The sequence below is a fragment of the Fusarium solani genome (assembly GCF_023522795.1).
Source record: "Fusarium solani strain SB1 chromosome Unknown bctg00000001, whole genome shotgun sequence".
In the NCBI taxonomy this organism is placed as follows: Eukaryota; Fungi; Ascomycota; class Sordariomycetes; order Hypocreales; family Nectriaceae; genus Fusarium; species Fusarium solani.
Genome location: NW_027072156.1, coordinates 3,735,100 through 3,758,550, shown reverse-complemented (window position 1 = coordinate 3,758,550; position 23,451 = coordinate 3,735,100). Strand labels below are relative to the sequence as shown.

General features: G+C 53.6%; 11 protein-coding genes across 11 annotated transcripts; 6 read left to right on the top strand and 5 right to left on the bottom strand.

Annotated features, from left to right (window-relative positions):
* Window positions 1-52: 52 nt before the first annotated feature.
* MRS44_003270 (uncharacterized protein) lies at window positions 53-901 on the bottom strand (the record flags this gene model as incomplete). The annotated part of the gene is made up of 2 exons (XM_065623145.1): window positions 53-724; window positions 776-901. 2 exons carry the CDS (start codon window positions 899-901, stop codon window positions 53-55), a joined length of 798 nt encoding a protein of 265 aa, XP_065479217.1.
* Window positions 902-1,435: 534 nt separating this feature from the next.
* Window positions 1,436-2,647, top strand: MRS44_003269 (uncharacterized protein; the record flags this gene model as incomplete). Its single annotated transcript, XM_046275343.2, has 1 exon — window positions 1,436-2,647. One exon carries the CDS (start codon window positions 1,436-1,438, stop codon window positions 2,645-2,647), a length of 1,212 nt encoding a protein of 403 aa, XP_046137382.1.
* Window positions 2,648-2,959: 312 nt separating this feature from the next.
* MRS44_003268 (uncharacterized protein) lies at window positions 2,960-3,266 on the bottom strand (the record flags this gene model as incomplete). The annotated part of the gene is made up of 2 exons (XM_046275342.2): window positions 2,960-3,124; window positions 3,183-3,266. The coding sequence occupies 2 exons, from the start codon at window positions 3,264-3,266 to the stop codon at window positions 2,960-2,962; spliced, it is 249 nt and encodes an 82-aa protein (XP_046137381.1).
* A 1,072-nt stretch (window positions 3,267-4,338) lies between these two features.
* On the top strand, window positions 4,339-5,483 carry MRS44_003267 (uncharacterized protein; the record flags this gene model as incomplete). The annotated part of the gene is made up of 4 exons (XM_046275341.2): window positions 4,339-4,431; window positions 4,490-4,513; window positions 4,578-4,648; window positions 4,709-5,483. The coding sequence occupies 4 exons, from the start codon at window positions 4,339-4,341 to the stop codon at window positions 5,481-5,483; spliced, it is 963 nt and encodes a 320-aa protein (XP_046137380.2).
* A 3,398-nt stretch (window positions 5,484-8,881) lies between these two features.
* MRS44_003266 (uncharacterized protein) lies at window positions 8,882-10,716 on the top strand (the record flags this gene model as incomplete). The annotated part of the gene is made up of 4 exons (XM_046282971.2): window positions 8,882-9,895; window positions 9,946-10,199; window positions 10,259-10,636; window positions 10,689-10,716. The coding sequence occupies 4 exons, from the start codon at window positions 8,882-8,884 to the stop codon at window positions 10,714-10,716; spliced, it is 1,674 nt and encodes a 557-aa protein (XP_046137379.1).
* Window positions 10,717-11,700: 984 nt separating this feature from the next.
* On the top strand, window positions 11,701-13,487 carry MRS44_003265 (uncharacterized protein; the record flags this gene model as incomplete). The annotated part of the gene is made up of 7 exons (XM_046268395.2): window positions 11,701-11,787; window positions 11,835-11,906; window positions 11,958-12,022; window positions 12,083-12,264; window positions 12,316-12,947; window positions 12,999-13,188; window positions 13,243-13,487. The coding sequence occupies 7 exons, from the start codon at window positions 11,701-11,703 to the stop codon at window positions 13,485-13,487; spliced, it is 1,473 nt and encodes a 490-aa protein (XP_046137378.1).
* Window positions 13,488-13,964: 477 nt separating this feature from the next.
* On the bottom strand, window positions 13,965-16,115 carry MRS44_003264 (uncharacterized protein; the record flags this gene model as incomplete). The annotated part of the gene is made up of 2 exons (XM_046275340.2): window positions 13,965-15,753; window positions 15,805-16,115. The coding sequence occupies 2 exons, from the start codon at window positions 16,113-16,115 to the stop codon at window positions 13,965-13,967; spliced, it is 2,100 nt and encodes a 699-aa protein (XP_046137377.1).
* A 458-nt stretch (window positions 16,116-16,573) lies between these two features.
* On the top strand, window positions 16,574-18,123 carry MRS44_003263 (uncharacterized protein; the record flags this gene model as incomplete). Its single annotated transcript, XM_065623144.1, has 3 exons — window positions 16,574-16,601; window positions 16,668-16,949; window positions 17,000-18,123. The coding sequence occupies 3 exons, from the start codon at window positions 16,574-16,576 to the stop codon at window positions 18,121-18,123; spliced, it is 1,434 nt and encodes a 477-aa protein (XP_065479216.1).
* A 470-nt stretch (window positions 18,124-18,593) lies between these two features.
* Window positions 18,594-19,759, bottom strand: MRS44_003262 (uncharacterized protein; the record flags this gene model as incomplete). Its single annotated transcript, XM_046268393.2, has 2 exons — window positions 18,594-19,546; window positions 19,684-19,759. The coding sequence occupies 2 exons, from the start codon at window positions 19,757-19,759 to the stop codon at window positions 18,594-18,596; spliced, it is 1,029 nt and encodes a 342-aa protein (XP_046137375.1).
* Window positions 19,760-21,038: 1,279 nt separating this feature from the next.
* Window positions 21,039-21,943, top strand: MRS44_003261 (uncharacterized protein; the record flags this gene model as incomplete). The annotated part of the gene is made up of 3 exons (XM_046268394.2): window positions 21,039-21,194; window positions 21,249-21,425; window positions 21,506-21,943. The coding sequence occupies 3 exons, from the start codon at window positions 21,039-21,041 to the stop codon at window positions 21,941-21,943; spliced, it is 771 nt and encodes a 256-aa protein (XP_046137374.1).
* Window positions 21,944-22,375: 432 nt separating this feature from the next.
* Window positions 22,376-23,303, bottom strand: MRS44_003260 (mitochondrial 54S ribosomal protein bL12m; the record flags this gene model as incomplete). Its single annotated transcript, XM_046273540.2, has 3 exons — window positions 22,376-22,702; window positions 22,783-23,116; window positions 23,290-23,303. 3 exons carry the CDS (start codon window positions 23,301-23,303, stop codon window positions 22,376-22,378), a joined length of 675 nt encoding a protein of 224 aa, XP_046137373.2.
* Between the last annotated feature and the right edge of the window lie 148 nt (window positions 23,304-23,451).

Sequence of the window (23,451 nt, the reverse complement as noted above, 5' to 3'; positions counted from 1 at the left end):
CACAAGGCGGTATGAAGCATGAATCTAATATCCAAGTCAAGTCAAAGCTGAGTCAAAGTCCTCTCCAGAAGGGGCCACGGTTCTTGTATCTGTCGGCCTTCTTCCCTTTTCCTGGTATCTGTGATGGATGGTCCCTCTCCCATTTGTCGTCGTCTAGGTAGGCTGTAACAGCGGCCTCGAGGTCATAGCTGGACTGTTCTAGGTACAGCACGGCTACATCATAGTCGGAGACCTTGCAAGAGGTCATGAAGCGCCGGATCTTTCCCTTTCTCGTTTCCTCCTCTTCGCCCTCGATAGGTCGCGGTGAAAGACTAACGCCGCCCTTATAATATTCGCCAGGGATAAGTATGGTGCGTCTGCCGACTAGAAGGTGGTCACTGGTGATATTGTTCACTCTTCGCAGAACGGTGGCGGGGACGCCGTATCGAAGGGACAACGAGTTGACGCTATCGTGTCGATGATCGAGGAAATGGAGGGTATCTAGGACATTCTCCTTGGAGCCATCGTCTGCCGGTGCCGCCTTCTCGTTCTCGACATCTGTGGTAGCGACTTTGCGGGGTGAAGCTGGTGTGTATGGTGGCGGGGCACCCGAGATATCCGCCGTTCTTGAACTCGACGAGGGCCACGAGGTGTAAGCTGGCGGCTCTCTCAGGCCCTGTGGCAGAGAGGACGGGACGGTCGAGACTTGGCAGTAAGGACAATAGTTTGCAAAGCGTTCATTCTTCTGAAGGAAGGGTCAGCAACGAGAGAGGGTTATGCAAAGCGGGCGACGGACGACGATGCATTTGCCACAGATAACCCTATAGCAACACTGAACTCGACGATCCTGGGGCGATAGTTCGTCCTCGGTATAAGCCGGCGTTGACTCGAGGACGGTTGCGCATGTAGAGCAGGCTTCCATGATTTTTAATAATAATATTAACGGTATCTGATAGAGTATACAGAGTGAGGAGTTCCCAGGCGAAAGTGCAGTTGATAGAGCGGCAAGATGTGAGATGCTGTAGGTTGCCTGCGATTTGCTCGTCCAATCACGTCATGATCGAGATGCTAGCGGAAAAGAGAGACGCCACTGAGATGCGGCGCATGACAGGATGCGCAAAGGGTCAAGGGACCAAGTGACAGGTACAGTACCTACATCGAGCAAGATATCTCATAAAAATAGGCAGAGAAGTGAAATATGTAATTCAAATATTGATGATGACCAGAAATACTGCTTCACATCTCCATAACTAATACGTCAGGCGCGCAAAGCCATGGGCGACCTACTTCTATCTTCGCGTCGCGGTGCTTAACCTTGCCTCTTCAATATTCAACTTTCAACCACCAAACAAAACTACCCACCTACTAGCCTTTCAACACCGCGTCGCGATTATCCGTTCGACACTCGATCATCATCCCACTACACACACATCGAAGAGACAGGCCAAGATACACAATGAGCAAACCCGGCTTGGCCTTCGGGCTCAACCTCACCAAGAAGCCAGGCGCGTCCAAACCAGCCCCGCCAAAGCGACGGCCCATGTTTGGCGACGACGACGACTCGGACAACGACGGCGCGAACCGAGATGGCAAGACAGAAGAGATTGGGGAGTTTGATGACTTTGGCGGCATTTCTACCTCAAAATCAAGCAAGTCAAAATCGGCCAGATCCAAGAATGGGCCCCCTACGCAACCCCCAAAGCTCAAATCCAAGGGCCAGCCAAACATGATGTTTGGCGACCTCTCCAGCGCCCTCACGTCGCGGAAGAACGCCGAGGCCGCCGCCGAAGTCGATGCTAGCGTCTACGAGTACGATTCCGTCTACGACTCGCTCAAGCCCAAGAAGCAGGCCACCAAGGAGGACAAGGAGAGGAAGCCCAAGTACATGCGCAACCTGATGCAGGCGGCCGAGGTACGGAAGCGCGACGCCCTCATTGCCGAGGAGAAGAAGATTGCCCGTGAACGAGAGGCCGAAGGCGATGAGTACGCCGACAAGGAAAAGTTTGTCACCGAGGCATACAAGAAACAGCAGGAGGAGAACAAACGATTGGAGGAGGAGGAGCGAAGGAGGGAAGAGGAGGAGGCAAAGAAGAACAAGGGAGGCGGCATGTCTGCTTTCTACAGAAAGCTACTGGATAAGGATGAGCAGAGACACTCGGACGCTGTCAAGGCTGCTGAAGAAAAGGCCAAGAACGGCGCACCCGAGGAGGAAGAGAAGGAAGATCAAGCCGAAAAGGAAAAGACGGATGCCGAAATCGCCAAGGAACTGAATGAGAAGGGCGCCGAAGTGGCCATCAACGAGGAGGGGCAGGTCGTCGACAAGCGCCAGCTCCTCAGGGGCGGCCTAAACGTGGGCGCAAAGAAGAAGGAATCAACTCAACGAGAGGCCGATCGGCAGGCCGAACGGCCGCAAAGAGTAGTCACCGGTCAGCAAATCGGGAGGAGGCAAGCCCAGCGAGAACGACAGTCGCGCATGCTGGCGGAGCAGCTGGAACAGTCCATGAAGCGATCAAGGGAAGAAGAAGCCAGCCAACGGGAGGAGGTCGAGCGAGCGGCCAAGAGTCGCAAGACGGAAGGCGAGATCTCGAGCGCCAAGGAGCGATACCTGGCGCGAAAACGGGCGGCCGAGGAAGAGAAGAAGAAGAAGGCCGCCGAAGGACAGGATTAGATACCCCAACAAGGTGAAAGGAAGAGTGTATATCATGACATCCATGGCTCTTGATACATTATGCCTGCCATCATTGCTCCAGCGCGTCTATTCCATTGATGCCACCCTAATATTTGCTTAATACCCCCCTCATACACGGTCCTCTCTCCCGAGTCCCAGTCCAGCTATGCGCGTCAGGTCCGTCTCAACCCAGGCATATACTGTAACAATATGGTACAATTCCGCGTTCCTCCGACGCCACAATTCGTCTTTTTGGTGTAAATGTGACCAGCAAAACTCGTTTTCTTTTTTTTGTTTTCTCGTTGGTGTCTCTTAATGACCGGACTCTTGCTTTAACCGGGCGATGTAGGCCGAGTTGACCATGTTCCAGGCGGCCATATACTTCTCCATGCAGCTGGTCATGCAGGTCGTCTCGCTGCTCGAGAGGGAAGATCCGGGCTTGGGGACACACTTTTCGAAGCAATTCTCCTGGAGTTTCTAAGCAAGCCAGGTTAGTATTTCCTCGTTCCGGGGTCAATTGATCATGTATACGCACCTCGATCAGGGCCCGAGCGTTGACAAGGTTGGCCTCCTGCTGGACCTGCTTCATAACGGCCTGCTTGACTTGGCTGGAATCCATGGCTGCGGTTTTTTGCTAGAGTCGTTGACGGTTTGGGTTGCTTCGGATTGTCGGCCGCAGAGTAAAAGGCTTATCGCGGGCGATAGAATCCTTGGTGGTGGAAAATTGGATGGGCCGGATGACTCAGCAAGATCGTCATAGGTGTAGGTACCCTGAGCTTGATAGAACAAGACGAGCCCTTTGGCAGAAGAAACATGTGTAGATCTTATTTTGGAGATGATAGTTAATCCTATTACCGTGCTGATATTCGGTCACTATAATGCCCGGCATGGCTTTCTACAGAGTGTGTGAGGGTAAAGCCACGAGGGTCGACTTGACTGCGGGCAGACACATCTCTTTGAAGATGAATATGGAATTGGATACTCGTGTGAATACCAGCTAATTATTACATAATTCAGTTTCCAGAAACTACGTGGTTCACTATCATATGGCGCTACATATCCCAAGACCGAGTATCAGTTGGTTAGCAACCATGGAGGAGAATGTTCTTCAGCCACACATTCCCATGGCCATGATGAAACTCGTCGACTGGCTTTACATCCTCTTTGGATCTAGAACCAACGAATGATCGTCATGGAAGGCCCCCTTATTTCGATTTCCATGAAGCCTTCTCAACCACTACAATACTCGAGCCATATAATGGTTTCACCACATCCACGGGTAAGAGATCCACGAGTGTAAGTAGGAGACTGTGGCGTATGTGGCTTGACCCGTCAAGCTAGTGGCAGCAGGGTTTAAAGATCAGGGGCCCCATGAGCCCGCCAGAGCGGTCGAGGCACCCGAAAAGAAGGTACGGAGGTACTACTGTGGAGAGCACACCTAAAATCGGCTCAGCCAGAGGAAGAGGACACTTGTGCTAGCTCCTGCTCCGATTAACAACCCCCTACCTACCCTGCCCACAACGTCACGACGACTTCAACCACGACCTCTACGGTCAATTTCTTTCCTCACCAGCATCGCGATCCCTTAGCCACGCAGACGAGCGGCGTGCGCCTGTATCGAGCCAACATTCGCATTGGCCCCTATCGAGACGAACAACTTAATCGGAGGAAATCGAGGCACAGCTTTCATGATGCGGCTGCCCTCACTATCGGCGGCGCTTCTTGGTGCGCTCGCATGGACCGCAAGCGCTGCTGAGCCAGATGGCAACATTAAGAGCATTTCGGTATGTTTTCTCGTTTGCGTGGCGGACAGGGACTCTTGCTGACTTTCACGACTTCTAGCTCAGGACACATTCCTTGACCCAGGTTAGTTGCGGCGCACGCGAGCATGACAGATCGACACCTTGGCTAATGCTATATGACCCCGTAGCCCTACCTCGACTCGGACATGCAAAGCCGCTGGTACGACTTTGGAGGAGACACCATCATTCGAACCGACTCGTACGCTTCCCCGACGCCCTGACAATGGCGATACTTTGATCATGGGTTGACATATCATAGGTACATTCGACTGACCTCGGATCGCCCGTCGCAATCGGGATGGATGTACTCTCGTGTGCCCCTCACCGCCACAAACTGGCAGGTTGAGGTCGAGTTCAAGATCTCGGGCAAGAATCAGCTCTACGGCGATGGCTTCGCCATGTGGATCACCCGCCAGCGAGCCCAGCAGGGAACCGTGTTTGGTGGACCGGACAAGTTTGAGGGTCTCGGAATCTTTGTCGATACCTACAAGAACAATCGCCCCGGCGTTGTGTTCCCCTATGTCATGGCCATGCACGGCGACGGCCAGACCACCTACGACAAGTCCAACGACGGAAAGCACACCGAGCTCGCTGGCTGCTCGGCGCGCGGCATCCGACATGCGAGCATCCCCACCAAGATGCGCCTGACCTACTTCCAGGACAAGCAGCTCAAGCTGGAGCTCCAGTACAAGGTTGAGGACGAGTGGCAGACTTGCTTTGAGCTGGACGAGCCCCCTGCGATCCCCAACATTGCCTACGTCGGCTTCACTGCCGAGACTGGTGAGCTTAGCGACAACCACGACATCATCTCGGTCTCGGCCAAGAACCTGTACACTCAGCCTGGCAGCAGCAACAAGGCGTCCCCTGGTGGTAAGAACAAGGGCCGCAAGAGCAGCAGCAAGAGCAACGTTCAGAAGGAGGGCGGTAGCTGGACATGGTTCTTCACCAAGATTATCCTCTTCATCATCGTTGTCGGCGGCGCCTACGTCGGCTGGACGGCCTACCGAGCCAAGGCCAAGTCGCACCGGTTCTAATTTGGTGGGCTGGCACTCACATACGGGCGTGGATGCGGATCGGGGAATGGGCAGATGGAAACGCGTTGATGGGTGAATGTAAGACAGACACGTCTCCGCTTGGGACGACGGCATCATCTATATTTTCTTTTTTTGTATTTGAGTAGGAAACCGAGAGTGGTGGGATGGGCTACCAGCCGGTGGAGCACTGTGACATACCATCTGAAAAATAAATCAGTTCTTTTGTTGCTCTTGTTAGATTGAGGTTGTCTGTGGAGGGGGGCATTCGGAAGGTTGTCGATCTAATCGTGCCGGGACTGTTAGATGTGGGTGGCTTCAAATAAGGGGTCACCGATGGAAGATGCCGTATATGGTATGTAAAGGAATAGATCTTATTTTAACACAAACATCAAGCCACCAACACAGATAAACCACAAGGCTCATGATTTGTTATCGACATAGTCAGCATTCATAAATCAGTGGGATTTTACTCCATCCAGATTCTCGTGAAATCCAGCCTTCAGTTGCAAACGGCCCTCTTTAGGGTAAGACAAAACGACGGAATCAGGGGCAGAGTGGCCTCACTGAAAAGGGGAGCTGAACGGCTAAGTTGACATTGGCACGGGATCTACGGAGTTCGGAACCCACGTTTTCTCTTCCATGTGCTTTCGAGGTGGCCATGACTGAGAATGCTCGCACGTGAAGTTCATTTTGGGTTGCTTCTGTCAGGAGCTTGATGGAAGGAAGAGAACTACTGAAGCCAAGTCAAAGTACTGCAGGAACAGAAAGACAGCCGCCACCTTCGCCATTCATGCGATCCATCGTCGACCAAAGTGGCCTTTAAGGGGAGCCCTTCTAATTTGGGTATCTAGCTATAAGGGGAGACGGCATAATGAACCTATCCGTCTATGTATTTCAGCTAGTTGTCCAGGTTGACCAAACCAACCAGGAGCCGACCGGGGCGTCAAACTTGAGAGACACACCCAGGCTATGGAAGACTCCATGTCTTGCACTGAGTTTCGGCTGTCACCCGTGATACCGAATTCTATCGCCTCAGCCAATGCAGGAACCAGAGTAAAATCGACTGCTAATAACCGTCTAATCCAGCTCTGTTTACTGCCATGACGGCTTGTAAAAGCTTCTAGCGCAATGGATGGAATGAGGTGGTTGATCTACTATCAATGTGAGTCTGATGGCGTCAATGGCAGCAAATTGGCCATTGACGTATTAAATCGGGATCGATAACGAAGCGCTTCATGACAATTGAGCCTATGAACTTACCCGCGGCCGCGGCTTCCTTTTAGATCACCTTCCTAATTGTACCATGTGGTTCATATGGATCCATGTGATCCTGTGCCCTACCTATCCTATCTGCTCAGCATCGGTTCCGGACTGGGAACAGCATAGTACTCGATGATGCATTCGGCATCTGGGCTTGGCGGTCGACCAGGGGCTAGGCATTTCTTTTCACTGAACAAACATCTACATGAGAGCATCGACCTCGAATGCCCATGCCCATCCCCGAGGCGTCTTACACGCGAGTCTCGTTCCTCGAGGGGACCTGAAAGCAGCAAATCAGCATTCCACCGGCTTCAGGAACTCAATGCCCGTTCCTGCGGGCGCGCACGAGTTAGACTAGACCTGAGCCGGGATTGGGATTGGGAGCTTCTGTCACGGTGATGAATGATGCGAGCTCTCAAAGCTGGGGCTGGGCCTAGTCATATTCCGGTCGCGGCGTAGCGCGGCGAGACGAGTCAAAGAGTGTGGAAGCTCCCGTCATTCTCACCCATAGCCATGGCCTCACCTCACTCACCTCCTCCTCACTAGACTCAACCCCGCCAAACCCACACCATCCATCTCGGAACCTAACTAACCTAGGTTGCTGGAGAGCTCCATTGGATCCATTCTCCATCAGAAGTGAGCTCAGGTCGTCGTCTTCACCATCGTGGAGAAGCTCTCCCTTCCATTCCATCCATTGCCATCTCTCTACCACATGGATTGAACTCTTCTTCCATCCTCCCTATACCCAGCTCTTCCCGCCATATCACATCTTTCGACTTTTGTCCCTCGAACTCTCTTCTACTTCCTGACTTTGAACTCTGGCCAATTCCGCACCTATCTCGTCCAGGCCCGCCACAGTTGTCCGAGGCGCCGCGCGGGTGCAGTCCCACTCTACCTGAACGACGACATCATCGCCCTTTGTTTCCTCCCTCTCGCTCTCGTCTCTCTCGCCCTCTCCCGTGTCCGTCTTGTTGACCCTCGACTACTGCTTGCTAGACCTGCAGATCGCCCATCGACCAATTGCCACTAGACGGCCGGCTCTCAAACGCCCCATCTTGACTGAGCTCCAGCAGGCGAGCGAGAGAGCATAAGCGAGCAGAGGACATCATCTGCGCCCATCAGCCCAGTGCGCAATCGCTGATCCCATCATAAAAGAGGGGTGCCTTTTACTGGCGCAAGCTTCACTACATCACCATATCGTGGTAAACCTTGTTCGCAACCGTCACCATACCATATTACTGGACGTACAGTACTACCTCTCATACGGACCCAGATCCATTGAGGAGGGACAAGTCAATCGGCAAGACCCCGTCGTTTCGTCGTTCAAACAGCGCGCGACACACAGGACGCAGGCGTAACGCAACGCACGCAGAACACAGACCAACAGACAGACTCCCCACTCGTCAGCCACCGTCAATTCCTCTTCTCACAGGAGCTGTTCCGTCCCTCAATTGTTGTCGTGGTGGAATGTGCCAAGCTCTTGAAGTCTTTGTTCGCATCAGCATCACGCCAAACCCCGGCCGTCACCCCTCTTGTATCCAGGGCAATCCCCTCTGCCAGGTTGATTGTTGTTGTTGCTGGCCTTAGCAGCTGAAGCTGAGAGCTCCCCCACAAGCTTGTTAGAGACCCAGACCCAGGACTCAGCCAGCTCTGACGCCCACCCCTGCCCTGGTCCAGCGCTGCCCACTCCTGCAGCTGCTACCTTCTGTCCCTGAACTCGAGAGCTCCATTTAGAGGCTAGGCTGCGCCAGAGACGAGCTCACTGACCTCTTGCTGGCTCCCGGGAAGCACGAAACCACCTAACCAGCTCGAATCCTTCCAAGGCGGCGCCGCCCTTGCCCTTCTACCGCTGCGGCAACGTACTGACTGGACTCTCTTTCCTCGGAGGAAACCAAGTTACCTTAGGCCTTTCATCAATCGCCATTCAAACGCCGGTTCCCACGCCCACGCCTACCTACGCCCACCCTCTTTCGCTCTCTCCCCATCGCCATTACCCACCACCGACTGATCCGGCAAACGGTGTGATCTGCAAGAGTCCAGTCCTCCCTCACTTTGGGTCCATTCTGCCTCTCCTCCCCTCCCCGCTTCTCTCACATCTCCCTCCCCTCCCCTTCCTCCATCCGTCACACTACTACCCTATGCCTTCCCTGGGGTTCCTCAAGAAAAAGCGGACCAGAGAGGGTAACTCTGATCCGGCCTCGAATCCAACCAGCCCTGTCACGCCAACTTCCAGATCAAAGTCCATCTCCAAGGCTTTTGGCTCGTCGCTACTGCCTCGAACCTCGAGGAACTCGACCTCGGTGCCAGCGGCCCAGACCAACACCAGCGCCCAGCAACAGCAGCAGCAGCAGCAGCCGCAACACCAACCTCAACAACAGCCCGACGGCCAGGCAGGCACCGCGCCCCAGTCCAATCCGCCTTCTGCTCCGGCGCAGCAGACGGCGGCAGTCAGCGACGCCGAGCGACAGCAGACGATGAACTCGGTCAACGTTCAGCAGCCCCCGTACGTCACGGGCAATGCGATGCACCACGACCCGCAGAACCTACCAAGCATCACTAACCTCATCAATCCGCCTCAGCAGCATCAACACGATGCTCAGGGCAACTCCTATGCCAACAACGGCCAGCCCAATTCGCAATACCTATCAACTATAGAAGCTCGATCCGCGCAGACGGTCAGCCCCGGCACCGATCCCGCAGTCCTTCAGCAACAACAGCAGCAGGCCATGCCTCAGCCGACGATGCAACCGCAACAGCACGAATACCAGCAGCAACAGGCGCAACCGCAACAGCACCAGGCGAACCATCAGCAGCAGCCCAGCAACGGATCACAGATGCGCGTCACCAAGGGCAAATACTCGTTGGGTGATTTCGATATCTTGAGGACACTTGGAACTGGTAGCTTCGGCCGAGTCCATCTGGTCCAATCGAAGCACAACCAACGTTTCTACGCAGTCAAGGTGCTCAAGAAGGCCCAAGTAGTCAAGATGAAGCAGGTCGAGCACACCAACGACGAGCGGCGAATGCTGGCAGATGTCAAGCATCCCTTCCTCATCACTCTGTGGGGCACGTTCCAAGACACCAAGAACCTGTACATGGTGATGGATTTTGTTGAAGGAGGCGAGCTTTTTTCGCTCCTCAGGAAGTCGGGGGTAAGTCTTGCGAATGCGACTTGAAGAGAGTCTGCTAACATGTTCTCAAGCGTTTCCCGAACCCAGTTGCCAAGTTTTACGCCGCCGAGGTGACGCTAGCGTTGGAGTATCTGCACTCCAAGAATGTCATCTACCGAGACCTGAAACCAGAAAATCTGCTCCTTGACCGACACGGCCACCTCAAGATTACAGATTTCGGCTTTGCGAAGCGAGTGCCTGACAAGACATGGACGCTGTGTGGCACGCCCGACTACCTGGCCCCCGAAGTCGTCTCTAACAAGGGATACAACAAGTCTGTGGATTGGTGAGTGGATAAGTGCGCAATTGGGGGGAACGAAGCTAACATGGACGTGCGCGCATTAGGTGGTCATTGGGCATCCTGATATATGAAATGCTCTGCGGATACACGCCCTTCTGGGACAGTGGATCTCCGATGAAGATCTACGAAAACATTCTCAAGGGCAAGGTCAAGTACCCAGCGTACGTCAATGCAGATGCCCAGAATCTCCTGGAGCGCCTGATCACGGCCGATTTGACAAAGCGATTGGGCAACCTGTACGGTGGACCTGCGGATGTGAAGAATCACCCCTGGTTCGCCGAAGTTACTTGGGATCGCCTGGCTAGAAAGGATATCGATGCGCCATACACGCCGCCAGTCAAGGCTGGTGCGGGTGACGCTAGCCAGTTTGACCGATACCCTGAAGACCCAGAGAAATATGGCCAGACAGGAGGAACAGATGAGTAAGTGAAGACAAGTGTGGTAATTGGTTACATGTGCTAACACAAGCTCCAGATTTGGACACCTCTTTACGGAGTTTTAAGGATGTGCTTGCTGGAGTATATGGATGGGTTCTTGTATGACTACGTTCCTGGGTTGGGGATGGGCCTTGCGGATAGTGAGGGTCAAAGGGTGAGGCTGTCTATGAAGGTTGTGTTGGAAACACGGAAGAGTTGGACTACTGGGGGTGACGACTGTGCGATTGGAGACAGCATGTCTATTACCTATTCAAGTAGGATACAGAAACAGCATTAACAAGTATCAATGCATCCCTAGTCGTTACCTAATTCTTGTTGTGCGAGTGTGAATTACTGCAAAATGCCAATGGATTCATACCAATGAGGGTTTATCGACCTGAGGTGGTTTCGGCGGGGATCGTGGAGCGGACGGGACGGACCGCCGCAAGAAGAAGGAGCGAACTGGAACGCAGCAGCACTTGCACTTGCCTAGATGGATGTCTCGCTGAGGCAGAAAGTCACGGGGCTGGGCGGGGGATGGGATGGATGACCAACCTCGACACTTGAGACACCCTGGAAGAATTGTCACTACTACGACGCAGTTGGTAATACTCGCATTCGACCCCAGGCACAGACCCATTCATTTACGGACGATCCTTTCCTTCAGCCTTCAGGTACCTTTCTGCCAGCTGAGGAGGCCGCTTAAGAAGAGGCCGGGCAAGGTCTGGATCTGGCTGGGTTAGCGGCCGACTCGGGGGATTGGAGACCGAGGAGCAGAAGGAAAAAAATATTGATTGTCGGGGTCAAGGATTATCAAATGTCATCCTGACATTGCATCCGTACTGTGCTGTACCTCTCTCTCACCGATTCTTTGTCCTTTCCCTTCCCTTCAACCTCTCTTTCTCAACCCTTGCGTCGCCGCCTCCGCAATTACACTCGTCGCCAAGCAACGACTAGCTCGACGGAACCAGGCCCAGGCTAGTTGAAGCGGTGGCGCTTTGAAGACGCGTCCAGCGACGACGACGACTTTCAGCAGCGACATCGATATCGAGGCAGCTCTCAGAATCGCCATGGACGATTATATGTTCCGGTATTATGTCAATGAATGTCGCACTGTTTACGAGGACACGGGCTACGTCGAGATCTTCAATTATTCGGTATGTCACTCAGCTGTCATGGAACCAGCATATCTAATCTTCGTCAGGATCCCTTTTATAATTCTTGCGAGGAGCACCCTTTACCAGATGACGAGTTTGACAATTTTCTACATCGGAGGGTAAGTGACAAGCTGCCAAGACCTTTGAAAATCATAAGTTGATGAAAATAGGGCGCCTTTGCACCATTGGACAACCTGCGACATGGCACCAAACTACTCAGCGGTGTTCGGTTAATGTGAGCTCTCCTTGGATGCTGGACACGATGAGACAATGCCAATTAACGCCATTTTCACAGAGTTCAGAAGAATGCCAAGCATAATGACACTTTTTTGTCAAAGGTCATCTCGCTGCCTTGCGATAGGTACGCATCCATGGTTCGTGAGATGAGGCTGCCCTTTCGCGGCATCGAGACGACATCAGTAGTCGGGCCCTTCTTCTGGTGCGCATACGACCAAGATGACGATGACCCTCACTTGCGTGAGTTTTATGGACTCTAATAAAAATGCTTGTTACTGACTTTGTTGGCAGAAATCATCCACCGCAAGTCAGATGTGCTCAAGAAAGGCAAAACCCGCGGCTGGGAGATGCTCCTCTCCTACTCATTCAAGACTGGCATTACTACTGGCTTCATCAAGGGAACCCCCAGCTCTGAGGTTGAAAAGACCCTCGTCCACCTCCAAGCCTGCGTTGCTGAGGTCGGTCACCCAATGTTGCTCCCCATCATCATCCTCTCCTACGATCTCTCTCCAGAAAACGACAACAAGCAGCGCAAGGCGCGGCACTGGCTTCGTCGACTCGAAAACGCCGTCAGTCTACGAAACGAGGTCGAGGAGCAAGAACAGTATTTCCAGGACGGTCTCATAGATGTCGACGGACTGAACCGTGATCTCGTCGAGTGCCACGGCAATGTCATGTGGAAGCGACCCCAGGCGTACATGGCCCTTGCCAAGGAGATGGAGAAGGCCATGGAGAACTTTCGTTATCTGTGGAACACAACTGCAAGCGAGGATATGTGTGAAGCTGAACGCAAGCAGCGCAAGGAACTCGACAAGCTGCATCGGAGCATGGTGGCTCGACTTGACTTTTACAAAGTGAAGCTTACGGGATTGGAGAACTATATCCACACGACTCTGGAAAGGCTCAAGGTCCAACGCGAAGCGGTATGCCTTCGCCATCCTTGGATTGTGGAACACTACTGACTTTTGAGACAGCTTTATAACATCATGTCGCAGCGTGAGGCACGGCTTAATCTCGAGATCGCCGGAGAACAGAGGAGGATAGCCCACGCCAGCAAGCGGGATAGCACAGCCATGAAGACTTTGTCGCTCATGGGTGCCCTCTTTCTCCCAGGAACATATCTCGCCTCTGTCTTTAGCATGACATTCTTTGATTTTGGAAGAGGTTTGATCTTACCACCGTTCTCCACACATCCTTTCTGCTAACAAATGTTATTAGATGCCGACCCCGTCGTTTCTATCCAACTCTGGGTCTACTTCGCTATAGCGGTCCCTGTCACGGCTCTCATCGTTGGGTGCTGGATGTACCTCGACAGGCGTCGCCGGGAGCAGCACAAGAAGGACGACGCGGACCTGGAGAAGAACATTGACAAGATGGAAAAGGAGATCATGTTTGCCTTGCGCAAGCGGACCATGAGCAAGGCTAATACCTGGAACACGGCCAACCCGCCCCCAAAGCCTTGAAACCAAGGTGACGGGAAGAACTATTTGTTTTCTGTTTGGGCGGCTTTGTGACACCTTGGATACGACGAAACTTTACGACTTTGACGAACAACAAACAGATTCATGCACCATGCACCACGACATGGACGACTTCACTTCATAGACACGGACCAGCTTTTTACGAATATGATGAAATATATATGCCTTTGACACAATTGACTACCTATAAACATCTCACATTACCGCTATCCCAGCTCCATAAAACGTCAACATTAACCCATATATTGCACTCCGCATAAACACATCAGCGTCTTTCTTGCTCGAGCATCGATACGTTAAACGGTTTGACCAAAAACTCCAGAGCAATGCTGTTAGCCCTAGACCGACTCTATCAAGGGAAAAGCATGCCGGTGTATGTATCCAAACAGAAAAAAAGAGGATCCCCATTTTTTTTTTAAGAAAAGCAGACCTTGCGCCACCCATGTGTAAAAATGACTCTTAGATGCGGATCTGGCCTTCACTCGAGCCACCTCCAAACCATCTGCGAAAGTCTGGCCCGGACCCAGAAGAAGAACCAGCACCGGCGTCATCGTCTTCGTCACCTCCCATCCACTTGGGCTTCTTCATATCATGGAACCACTTGGGTCCCTCGATGGCGTCGAATGTGTTCTTCATGCGGTGACCTAGAATCTGGAAGATGTTGTCGTCCTCTGGTGGTTCGTCATTCCAGTGAGGGCCAAAGGCTGATGTCCGTACCCGGGTCGTGGTGGCAGGTCGAGCAGGAGATCGTGCGGGTGAGGATGCGGCACCGCGAGCAGAAGGAATAGACAGCACTGGAGCGGATCTGCCTCCCGAGGTACCTGTTGCCGCTATTCTGGCGAGGGCATCCTCTCGGCGGTGGAAGAGAGTGTTTCCTCCCAGTTCCCGAGAAATGAGATCTCGGCCTTCGCGCCAGGAGCCGGTGCCATAACCAGCAGCGTTGTCCTCTTCATCATCCATCACGTCCATTCCCACAAAGATCCTCTTGACTCTGCCATAGATACCGAACAGGGTAGCAAAGACAGGGAACAAGACCAGAACAGGGAAGAGATCGTCGAAATAGCGACCCAGTGGTGTAAAGTCGACCAGCACACCCAGGAACTTGTAAAATGTGGTCTTGTTGTAGACGTCCTTGGACAGAAAGGTCACGAAGTTGTACGAGATGGGGATAGTGAGCTTGGCCACCTGCATGGCGTACCAAAAGGCCGATTCATGAGCCGTGTTGCGACGGACGAGCGCCCGGCCGCGCCAGACCTTGACCTCGGTCATCGAGATGAGAGCAGCTGCGCACATGTAGCAGATCCAAAGCGATGAGATGACTTGACCAGCGAACCCGACCTCGGCCTTGTCACCAACCCAGTGGTGCACGACGGTTAGTCTGATGACCGACAACTTGGGGAACGCGATCTTGACAAACTCGGACCAAACAATACAGGCCGATGCTGCCGCCAGGAACAAGCCAAGAAGAACCTGCCCGTATGGCAGCAGATGGTAGTAGTACAGGTACCGGGTATATGGAGTCAGTATCACCATCTTTTCCCAGAACCCGGCATGGGGTGAAACATCGCCGAGTTCAAGCTTCTTGGATCCTGCGGAGTCCAAAATATTCTGTGTCTCGGCCGCTTCCTGAACGAGCTCGCTCCAGGCGTTGACGTATCGGGATCGAGTATGCCTCGCGCGCACATACTTCCTGGTGAGATCGGCGAGATATTTTTCGGTAATGACATGCGGGATGATGGCGCTATCGGTGCCAGTGCCGAATCGTGATGGTCGGGGTTGAGATTCAGGAATGTTGGCCATCTCTTGCAGTTCTTCGATCCAGTCGCGGAAGGCCAAGGCGCTGCCCGTCTTGCGCCGCCCAAGCTCAACAACCTGCACTTCGATATCTTCGAGATTCGCGATCGAGTCCTCCATCTGCTCATAGACTTTGGGGGCTTTGCTCTGAAGGCGTCGCAATCGTCCGCTTATGCTTGCGCCACGCATGAGGCGGCGCGGAATCGACACCAACCCGTGACCCATCAGATAGATGGCCAGGATCAATCCCCAACAGTATGCAAGAGCCATGACAAGCGCCTTGACGGAAGTGAAGTTGAATCCATAGTAGACGAAGACGTAGATAAGACCGACCGATCCGAGGCTCAGGACAATGGCGTGAAACATCGCATTGCTGCGAACCGAGTACATGAACTTGTCGTATGGTTCTCGATATCCTGCATCAGCATATTCGGCGAGGATGGGGAGGATGAACCTAAAAACCTAGTCAGCCAAATTTGCAGTCAGATTCGGAAATGTGTCCTACCAAGTCAATGCAAAGGTCAGCCAGTATGTGATGCGCCATGATACCAGAAGGACTCGCTCAGGGAGCCATATTCCTCTTGTTGCCTCATCTCCAGTGGTCGCACTCGAGGCGAGATCGATCGGTACGAGGATGACGACTATCGAGGGCAGCCAGAGGGCGAAGAAGATGGGGAGGAGATAAAAAGCCGGAGTCGTTCGGAGGGGGAGATAGTATCGTAAGATGAGGAGGACGACGAGAGAGATGACTAGTAGCGCAAGACATGAGAAGATAGCGGAGCCGACGGGCGACGAACTACTTGTGATGTGTAACATGGCGAAGGCTCGAGTCGCATGGTTAACGAGTTGCTTGCGAGATGGAAGCCTGAAGATGGCCAGTCCAGGATAGAGTCTTGACTGACATTTGCTTTGCGATTCCCAGGGGCACGGGCCGACCGGCTCAGGGTTCGCCAGGTACGTACTGTTCAAGGGTGATATTACGTCATTCTCTGGCGCCATTTGAGGCAGGCGCGAACCCGATCTCTGAAAAGCGGCCTTAAATTTGGGGCGCAAAAGGGTGCCTGGCTAGGCTTAATTGAATCGCGTGAGACGCGCGCTTCATCACCCTGGCAAGCGCGTTTGGGTAGGTCAAGTTTCCGAACACTCACTCCAGCAACGGAGGCGCATCCATCGCAATTCTTCATTCCCAATCGACGCCTTCTTGCATCGTGTCGCATACGCTCTGCGACCCTTTTATTGAATCGATATCACAATAGAGGACGGTAGACGACATCATGGCTAGCTTGCCTAATGCTGAGGAGTGTAAGCATCTCTCCAGCTCCCGCGCAGCTTCGTTTGCGCAATCAATGGTGCTGACTTCAATTCAAGGGCTCAGCAACGCCAACGAGGCGATTCGCATCAGCTTGATGGCGCCATCAAAGACCGGCCTTACCACTATCGCGGCATTCAACCCTAGTTTCACCCACTCTTTCTTCGGGGAGGATGAGCAGATCTTTGGGTACAAAGACCTAAAGGTCAACCTGCGGTACCGCGCTAATGACATGCGACCGCACCTGAAAACATCCTACAGCAGCAAGTTCAAGGCTGTTGGCGGACCCGAGCCAGTAGATGTGAAGGCGGTATTGGAAGAGGGCCACCACCTGCCCAAGAGTATGCCATGTCTCGTCTGCTTTGAATGGTAAAATACTAATAATACACAGTTGCTTTTGCCAAGGCGAGCGACTTCGAGGACAGCTCCAAGCAGATGAGCGAGAACTGGACGCCTCCCGGCACTCTGCACACGACCATCGATGCGCCCGACGGCCAGTACGAGATCTGGCGCGGAAACCTGGCCGACCAAGCAGTTCAGCAGCTCAACAGTCGCCTACAAATCTTGGTCCCATTCTTCATCGACGGAGGTAGCTATATTGGCCAGGACCTGGATTCTGGCGAGATTGATCTGTCCGATGCCGACCGATGGACCTTTTTCTCGCTATACAAGAAGGAAACGGTGGCAGAGACAAGCACATATGTTTTTGTCGGCTACGCAACTCTCTTCCGATTCTACTACTTCAGGCCCCCAACGCCTCCTGCGTCGCCAAGGGGTGACTGGGAGCTGCCAACAGGCGATCTGGACCTCGCAGAGCTTCCCTGCAGAACACGTCTGTCTCAGTTCATCATCTTGCCTCCTTTCCAGGGCAAGGGCAATGGCGCTCGCCTCTACAAAACCGTTTTCGAATACTATCACAAGCACGAGCAGACGCACGAGTTTACCGTCGAAGACCCGAATGAGGCGTTTGATCTCTTGCGAGATATTTGCGACTTGCAGTTCCTCAAAGGGATGCCTGAATTCTGCAAATTGCGACTGGACACAGATGTGACGATTCCCAAGAAGGGAACTCTCCCCAAACTGATTGTCGGCAGCGACCAGTTGGAAACAATCCGCCTCAAGGCCAAGATTGCTCCTCGTCAGTTTGGACGTGTCCTCGAGATGTACCTCATGTCTCAACTGCCGGAATCGGTGCAGCCCACAATGGCGATCGACGAGAAGCGCCCAGCTCCGACAAAAGCAGACAAGCACCAACTGAGGGTTTGGAAGTTGATTGCCAAGCAGCGCCTCTACCGTCACAACAAAGACTTCCTTGCTCAAATTGAACCTCATGAACGGATCGAGAGGCTTGATGATACCTTGGACGGTGTTGGACTGGAGTATGCACGAATCCTGGCTGCTTGCGAACGTTCGGCCAAGAATGCCCAGGCCGAGCCAAAGAATGGCAAGCGAAAGCTGCAGGAAGAAAACGGGGAGGGTTCAAGCAGTAAGAAGGCTCGTGTGGAGGATGCCTAGATACCAGTGATGTGCCTAATACTGAGATGGATCTTCACAAAGGAACGGACGGCTGGTTTGGTTGGTTCGGAGTTGGGGAACGGTTTGGACAGAAAACTGTATTATCCTTTTATGTATGTATGTAATAACCATTGCACCTATATCCCCGTCTACCCAATGCAACCTAACCTAACAAACAACCCGCGTTAACAAAAGTGAGTGTTGCTCCGGAAAACATGTCGCAAGGCCTGCCAAGTGCTGATCAAAATAAGGGAAAAAGACGTGTCAGAAGAGACAGGGCCAAGCTCTGACCGCGACCCTTCGGCCGGCTTTGGCTCCGATTCTTCGGTTTGTGTTTGTGTTGGCTTGAGATCCTCGACCGGTTCAGTGACATGGGAATCTTCTTGAGCTGGCTGTGGCTGAGACTCAGGGACCGGTTCGGGCTGAGACTTCTCTACAGACTCTGGCCCATCGTCCCGGTCGTGGTTTATTCATTGTAGGCTTGAAGGGCCGGGGAATCTTGTTCCATTCACACCCTCAACTCCCTTTCCGAGCTGACTCGCCACAACGGCGGATTCCCGCACGGCTCTTGAGACGGTGCCGCGGACTCTGCCCTCCTCCATGACCAGAACTCCACCGATGGTGCAGCCTCCCGAGGTGCAGACCTTTTCCCGGAGCAGGGCCGGGTGCTCGCCGTTCTGGACCAGGCCGGTCATGCCCCTCATGGACTGCACGGCCATGCGCTGGGCGTCATGGCGGGGAATTCCCATGGCGACGGCGCCGTCGATGGCGGCTTCTAGCACAAGCGCGAAAAAGGCCGGGCCGGAAGCGCACAGGGCTGTTGAGGCATCCATGTGCTGGGCAGGGAGGTAGACGACGTCGCCGATGCGCTTGAAGATCCAGGTGACGAGACTCTCGGTGGCACAGTCCAGAGGCGGGCTGCTGGTGGCAACGACGGTCATGGACTCACGGATCACAGCAGCAGCGTTGCACATGGCCCGGACGATACGGCAACGGCCGTCCTCGTTGGGGTCCTTGGAGGGCACAGCACCGTGAAGAGCAATCTCAATGTCCTCAACGGTGACACCAGTGCAAACGCTGATGAGCAGCTTGCCGTGCAGGGCCTTGGCGATGCCGGGTTCGCTGAGGATCTCCTTGACCATCCAGGGCTTGCAGGTCAGGAGAACGACCTCTGACTGCTGGACGGCGGAGAGGTTGTCGTTGTGGACGACCTTGAGAATGGAAGAGTGCTCCCAGAGGGTGCCCTTGACACGCTTGGCACCGGCAGCAGTGGCCACGCTGGCGATAAAGCGAGAGGGGAGACGCTGGGGCACCTCGTCCATGGGAGTTGAGGCTCCTGACCTGGGAATCTGCAGGGGCTTAGGACCTTGCATATCGGCGAGCGAGTTCAAGATGCCATTCAGAATAGCGACGCCCATGGTGCCTGGTTCATGATCAGCAAGAGAAATTCTCAATGTGCAACGTAGAGGACACAGTATTTGGTGGATCTATACGAGGCTCATGTCGTACAGTCCAGTGGTGTGCCGTGCGATATCGCGTATCTTGAGATGGATGACTTACCGCAACCGAGAACAGCCATAGTGAGATCGGTAGATCCATTTGAGCCGTAAGGCGTAAGAGCCATTGTGTTGGGCATGATTTCTGAGGTGAAGAAGGATATACAGAAGATGTGTAGTGGAGAAAAGCGTAAAAAAGTTTGTATAAAAGGACAGCAGAGGAGGGGGTGTAGAGGTGCGAGATGGAGGAGGAGAGGGAGATGGGAGATGGAGATTCGAGAAGAAAAAGCTGGGGAAATCGAAGGAGAAGAGAGATTTTAAAAGATTTGACGGTGTAAGATGGGCATCGATTTTCTCTTGTTTACGCTTCAATGTACTGTGCTGGTAGCATGGAAAAATTACCAGGCAACGGAAAGGTGCCTTTGCTGCCCAATGCGCGTTCTGCCCCGTCACGGCCCGTATCCATTACCTCTACGGTACCTATACCTGGGCTCTTGGGCTTGGGAGAGAAGAAAAAGAACGCAAATGGATTAAGGGGTAGCAATGCGAGGGCGAGGGGACAGATAGAGACGGGTGCTATTCACGGATGGTGCTATTCACGGACCTCAGCACAGTAAACACACACCTACCCACCGAATGAGAACGGGCGCGCTGGCCTCAGAGTCTCACCACCGCCTCAACCTGTCAGGAGATGAGATGTACTGTGTGATGACGGCCCTTGCCCGTGCCCCCCCAGAATGCGCGACATAACGCTGCCGCTTCTCACCTTTTGGTTCGTTCGCCGTTCCGAATCTTTCCAGACCTGGGCTTCTAGCCTCGTCCGGGCCCTGTAGCCATCGCTCCCCGCGGGTCCTCCCCCCTGAACATGATGCCGATGCCCTCTGAACGCACACACTTAAAACACTTTCACCGGCAGCCTGTTCGGGTTAGACCCATGCGATACACCTTCGGCTAGTCCGGCCCGGGGCTGGGGCCTGTCGAGTCGTGTCAAGGTGCCTGAGAGGAAAAGGAAAGAAAAATGGCGCCCGACAATGCGGGACGGTGAGACAGACGTGTCGTGTTATTCCCGTTGGTAGGTACTTGCCTGTTCGCTGAGGTGAGGTGAGGTCTCCAAACGGCTCACCTCAGGATGGAGCCCGAGCACAGCCACAACGTGGCACAAGACAAGACAAGAGAAACGCCCCACCGCCAACCTCCATCGACAAATCCCCTTCAGAGCTGTCACAATCTAGCCCTGTCTATCTATCCATGAACCTTGGAGCTTGTCTCGCTAGGTCCTGGTCGTGACAGCTTCATGCCTTTGGTTTGCTGTCACCGAGCTTCCGAACTTCCGAGACACTCCACACGCTGTCGCTAAGATTTGCCGTCGAGATTGCTCCCCATCCCTTCCGCTGGCTGCCCTCCCACTTACCCTCCACCATGGCCGACCCCTTTGAGGTGCGCATGCGCTTCACCTCGCAGCTTCAGCATCTCAACGCCTCGGTAGCATCCGCCCAAAAAGCTGCCCAATATGCCCTCAAGTACAAGGACATGGACGAGGACTTGCACTCCTGTGTCCTTGAGCAGCTCGAACGGGTATGTATCACCATCCAGCCACTATGTGGTGTCAGTGCTGACCCAGGTGGCTAGAACAACATGAACACTCGCGCCAATATCATGTATTTCATCGAGCACTTTCTAGACCTGGCGCAGCGCGATGGGCACACAGACTACATTCGGATGATGCAACGTGATATTATTCGTGTCGTCGATGCCGTTGCTCCGGATGATGGGTCTGGCGCTGCTAATGTCAAAGTGGTTCGAAAGGTGAGCTGACCCATGCATGATCCCAATCCCAATACCCCAGATTTTTCTACTCAAGAGACCTTGACTTACACCCATGGAAGGTTCTACAAGGCCTCCAAGGCAAGGGATACTTGGAGTCTCAGACAGTCACCCAGATAGAGGATGTCATCAAGGAGCGAGAGACCAACGCGGACGACCTTGGTCTGGCCTCTCCCAACGGAGACGTCGAGATGACAGATATGCCTCCCTCGCAGACCATACCTAAGCCAGGCCGGCGGAGCGCACCTCACCGGCTCGACAAGCGTCAGATCGAGCAGCGGATCGAGGAGGACCGTGAACGCCACAAGCGTGAGCGAGAAAGCATATGGGCCATCCCCAAGGCTGAGAATGCAGAGATGAACAGGCTGTGGGAGGACACGAGCGACTTTGGCGAGGACGACGACCGGTTACTGACCGAAGAGCTGGCCGACTTTCGAAAAGAGATGGAAATGCAGCCGGGTTGTCAACACCAACGAGCGGCGAATGGCAACCGTCACTGACTGAAACGTTAATCATACATCTCATATTGGCATTTGGACGGCGTTTGGATTGGGGTTTGCATCGAGGTACTGAACGAAAAATCATCGATACCCGTCGTTTTGGTAATGGTTTGGTGGGATGGTGACTTGGACCAATATTTGAGAGAGGTTGGTTTCTGAAAAAGTGTACCATTATTGGTGTTATTCAACTAGGCTACTCTAGTTTCCTTATAGTCTTCATCATGAAGTCTTTATCATGGAGCCTTTCATACATCATATACACATCGCCCCAACTCAACTACCCTGGAACACCCTGTGATTTGAAGAGCACCCCCCATGAGTCTTTTTGAAGAGGGTAAATGTTGTTAGATACTAGTACAGATGTTTTGTACATGCAATCCAGCCATCTATCGTGCCAAGTCGCTAGTTTCGTCGCCCCAGAGCGAAGCCGCCTTACTCCATCACCACGGTGGCGCCCAGCTCCTTCATGGCCGAGATGATCTTCTCGGCGTCCTCCTTGGGCACGTTCTCCTTCATCATCTTGGGCGCGCTCTCGACAAACTTCTTGCTGTCCACCAAGCTCAGGCCGAGCATGTTCTTGACCTCCTTGATGACCTTGGCCTTGGAGGCGGTCTCGAACCCTTGGAGCTTCAGCGTGAAGAGCGTCTTCTCGGCGGCGGCGGGGGCAGCCTCCTCGGCCTCCTCGGCAGCAGGGGCAGCAGCAGCGGGAGCGGCGGCGGCGAACCCGCCTATGGGCATATCGGGGATGTTGAGCTTGGTCTATATGAGGGTATACCAGGTCAGCGGGGTGATATTGGAGGGGGGCCATTGGAGAGAGCCAATTGAGCGAGGAGGCCTACCTTGAGGCTTGAAACGAGATCGGCAGTCTCCAGGAGGGTCAGCTGGCTGATCTGGTCGACAATGGCTTCGATCTTGGGGTTGGAGGGGGCCGCCTCGGTCGAGTTCCACCTCCTCGAGGACGCCGAGGCGCGGAGGAGCTGTGCGGGTGCCCGGGCGGCGCGGGCGGATCGGAGCTGGCGAGCACAGCTCTGGGCGGCGTACCGGCAAGACATGGCCATTGTGTTGGAGGATTGGGCTGGGGGTTGGCTCAATTCGAGGGTCGGGAGTCGTCGCGTGCGGGCGTCTGAGGGAGCGTCTTGAAGTTTTTCGTAGCTCTCTCGATGGGCCGGCGGGCTAGCGGTTGGGTCACGTGGTTTGATGGTCCGTGCATTTGTTCTTGAATGTGGGATGAATTCAACGTCGGCAGTATTAGGACTGTACAATTGCTGAGGAACATAGATATTGAATATTGAATCTTTGTATTTTTTCTGTAAGTATTCTAAATACAGTACTTCTCAATTACATACTGTTTCAATACCATTGTGGCGAGGGCACTTGAATCTTTCATACAGCACCTCCCTGGGAAAGTCAAGCACAGGCTCAATATCAGAGTCACTCTCAAATACAGGTATACTGTAACTTGAAACATATCTCCCTTGGTTAAAACAGCTCCGGGCACATCTTTGCCT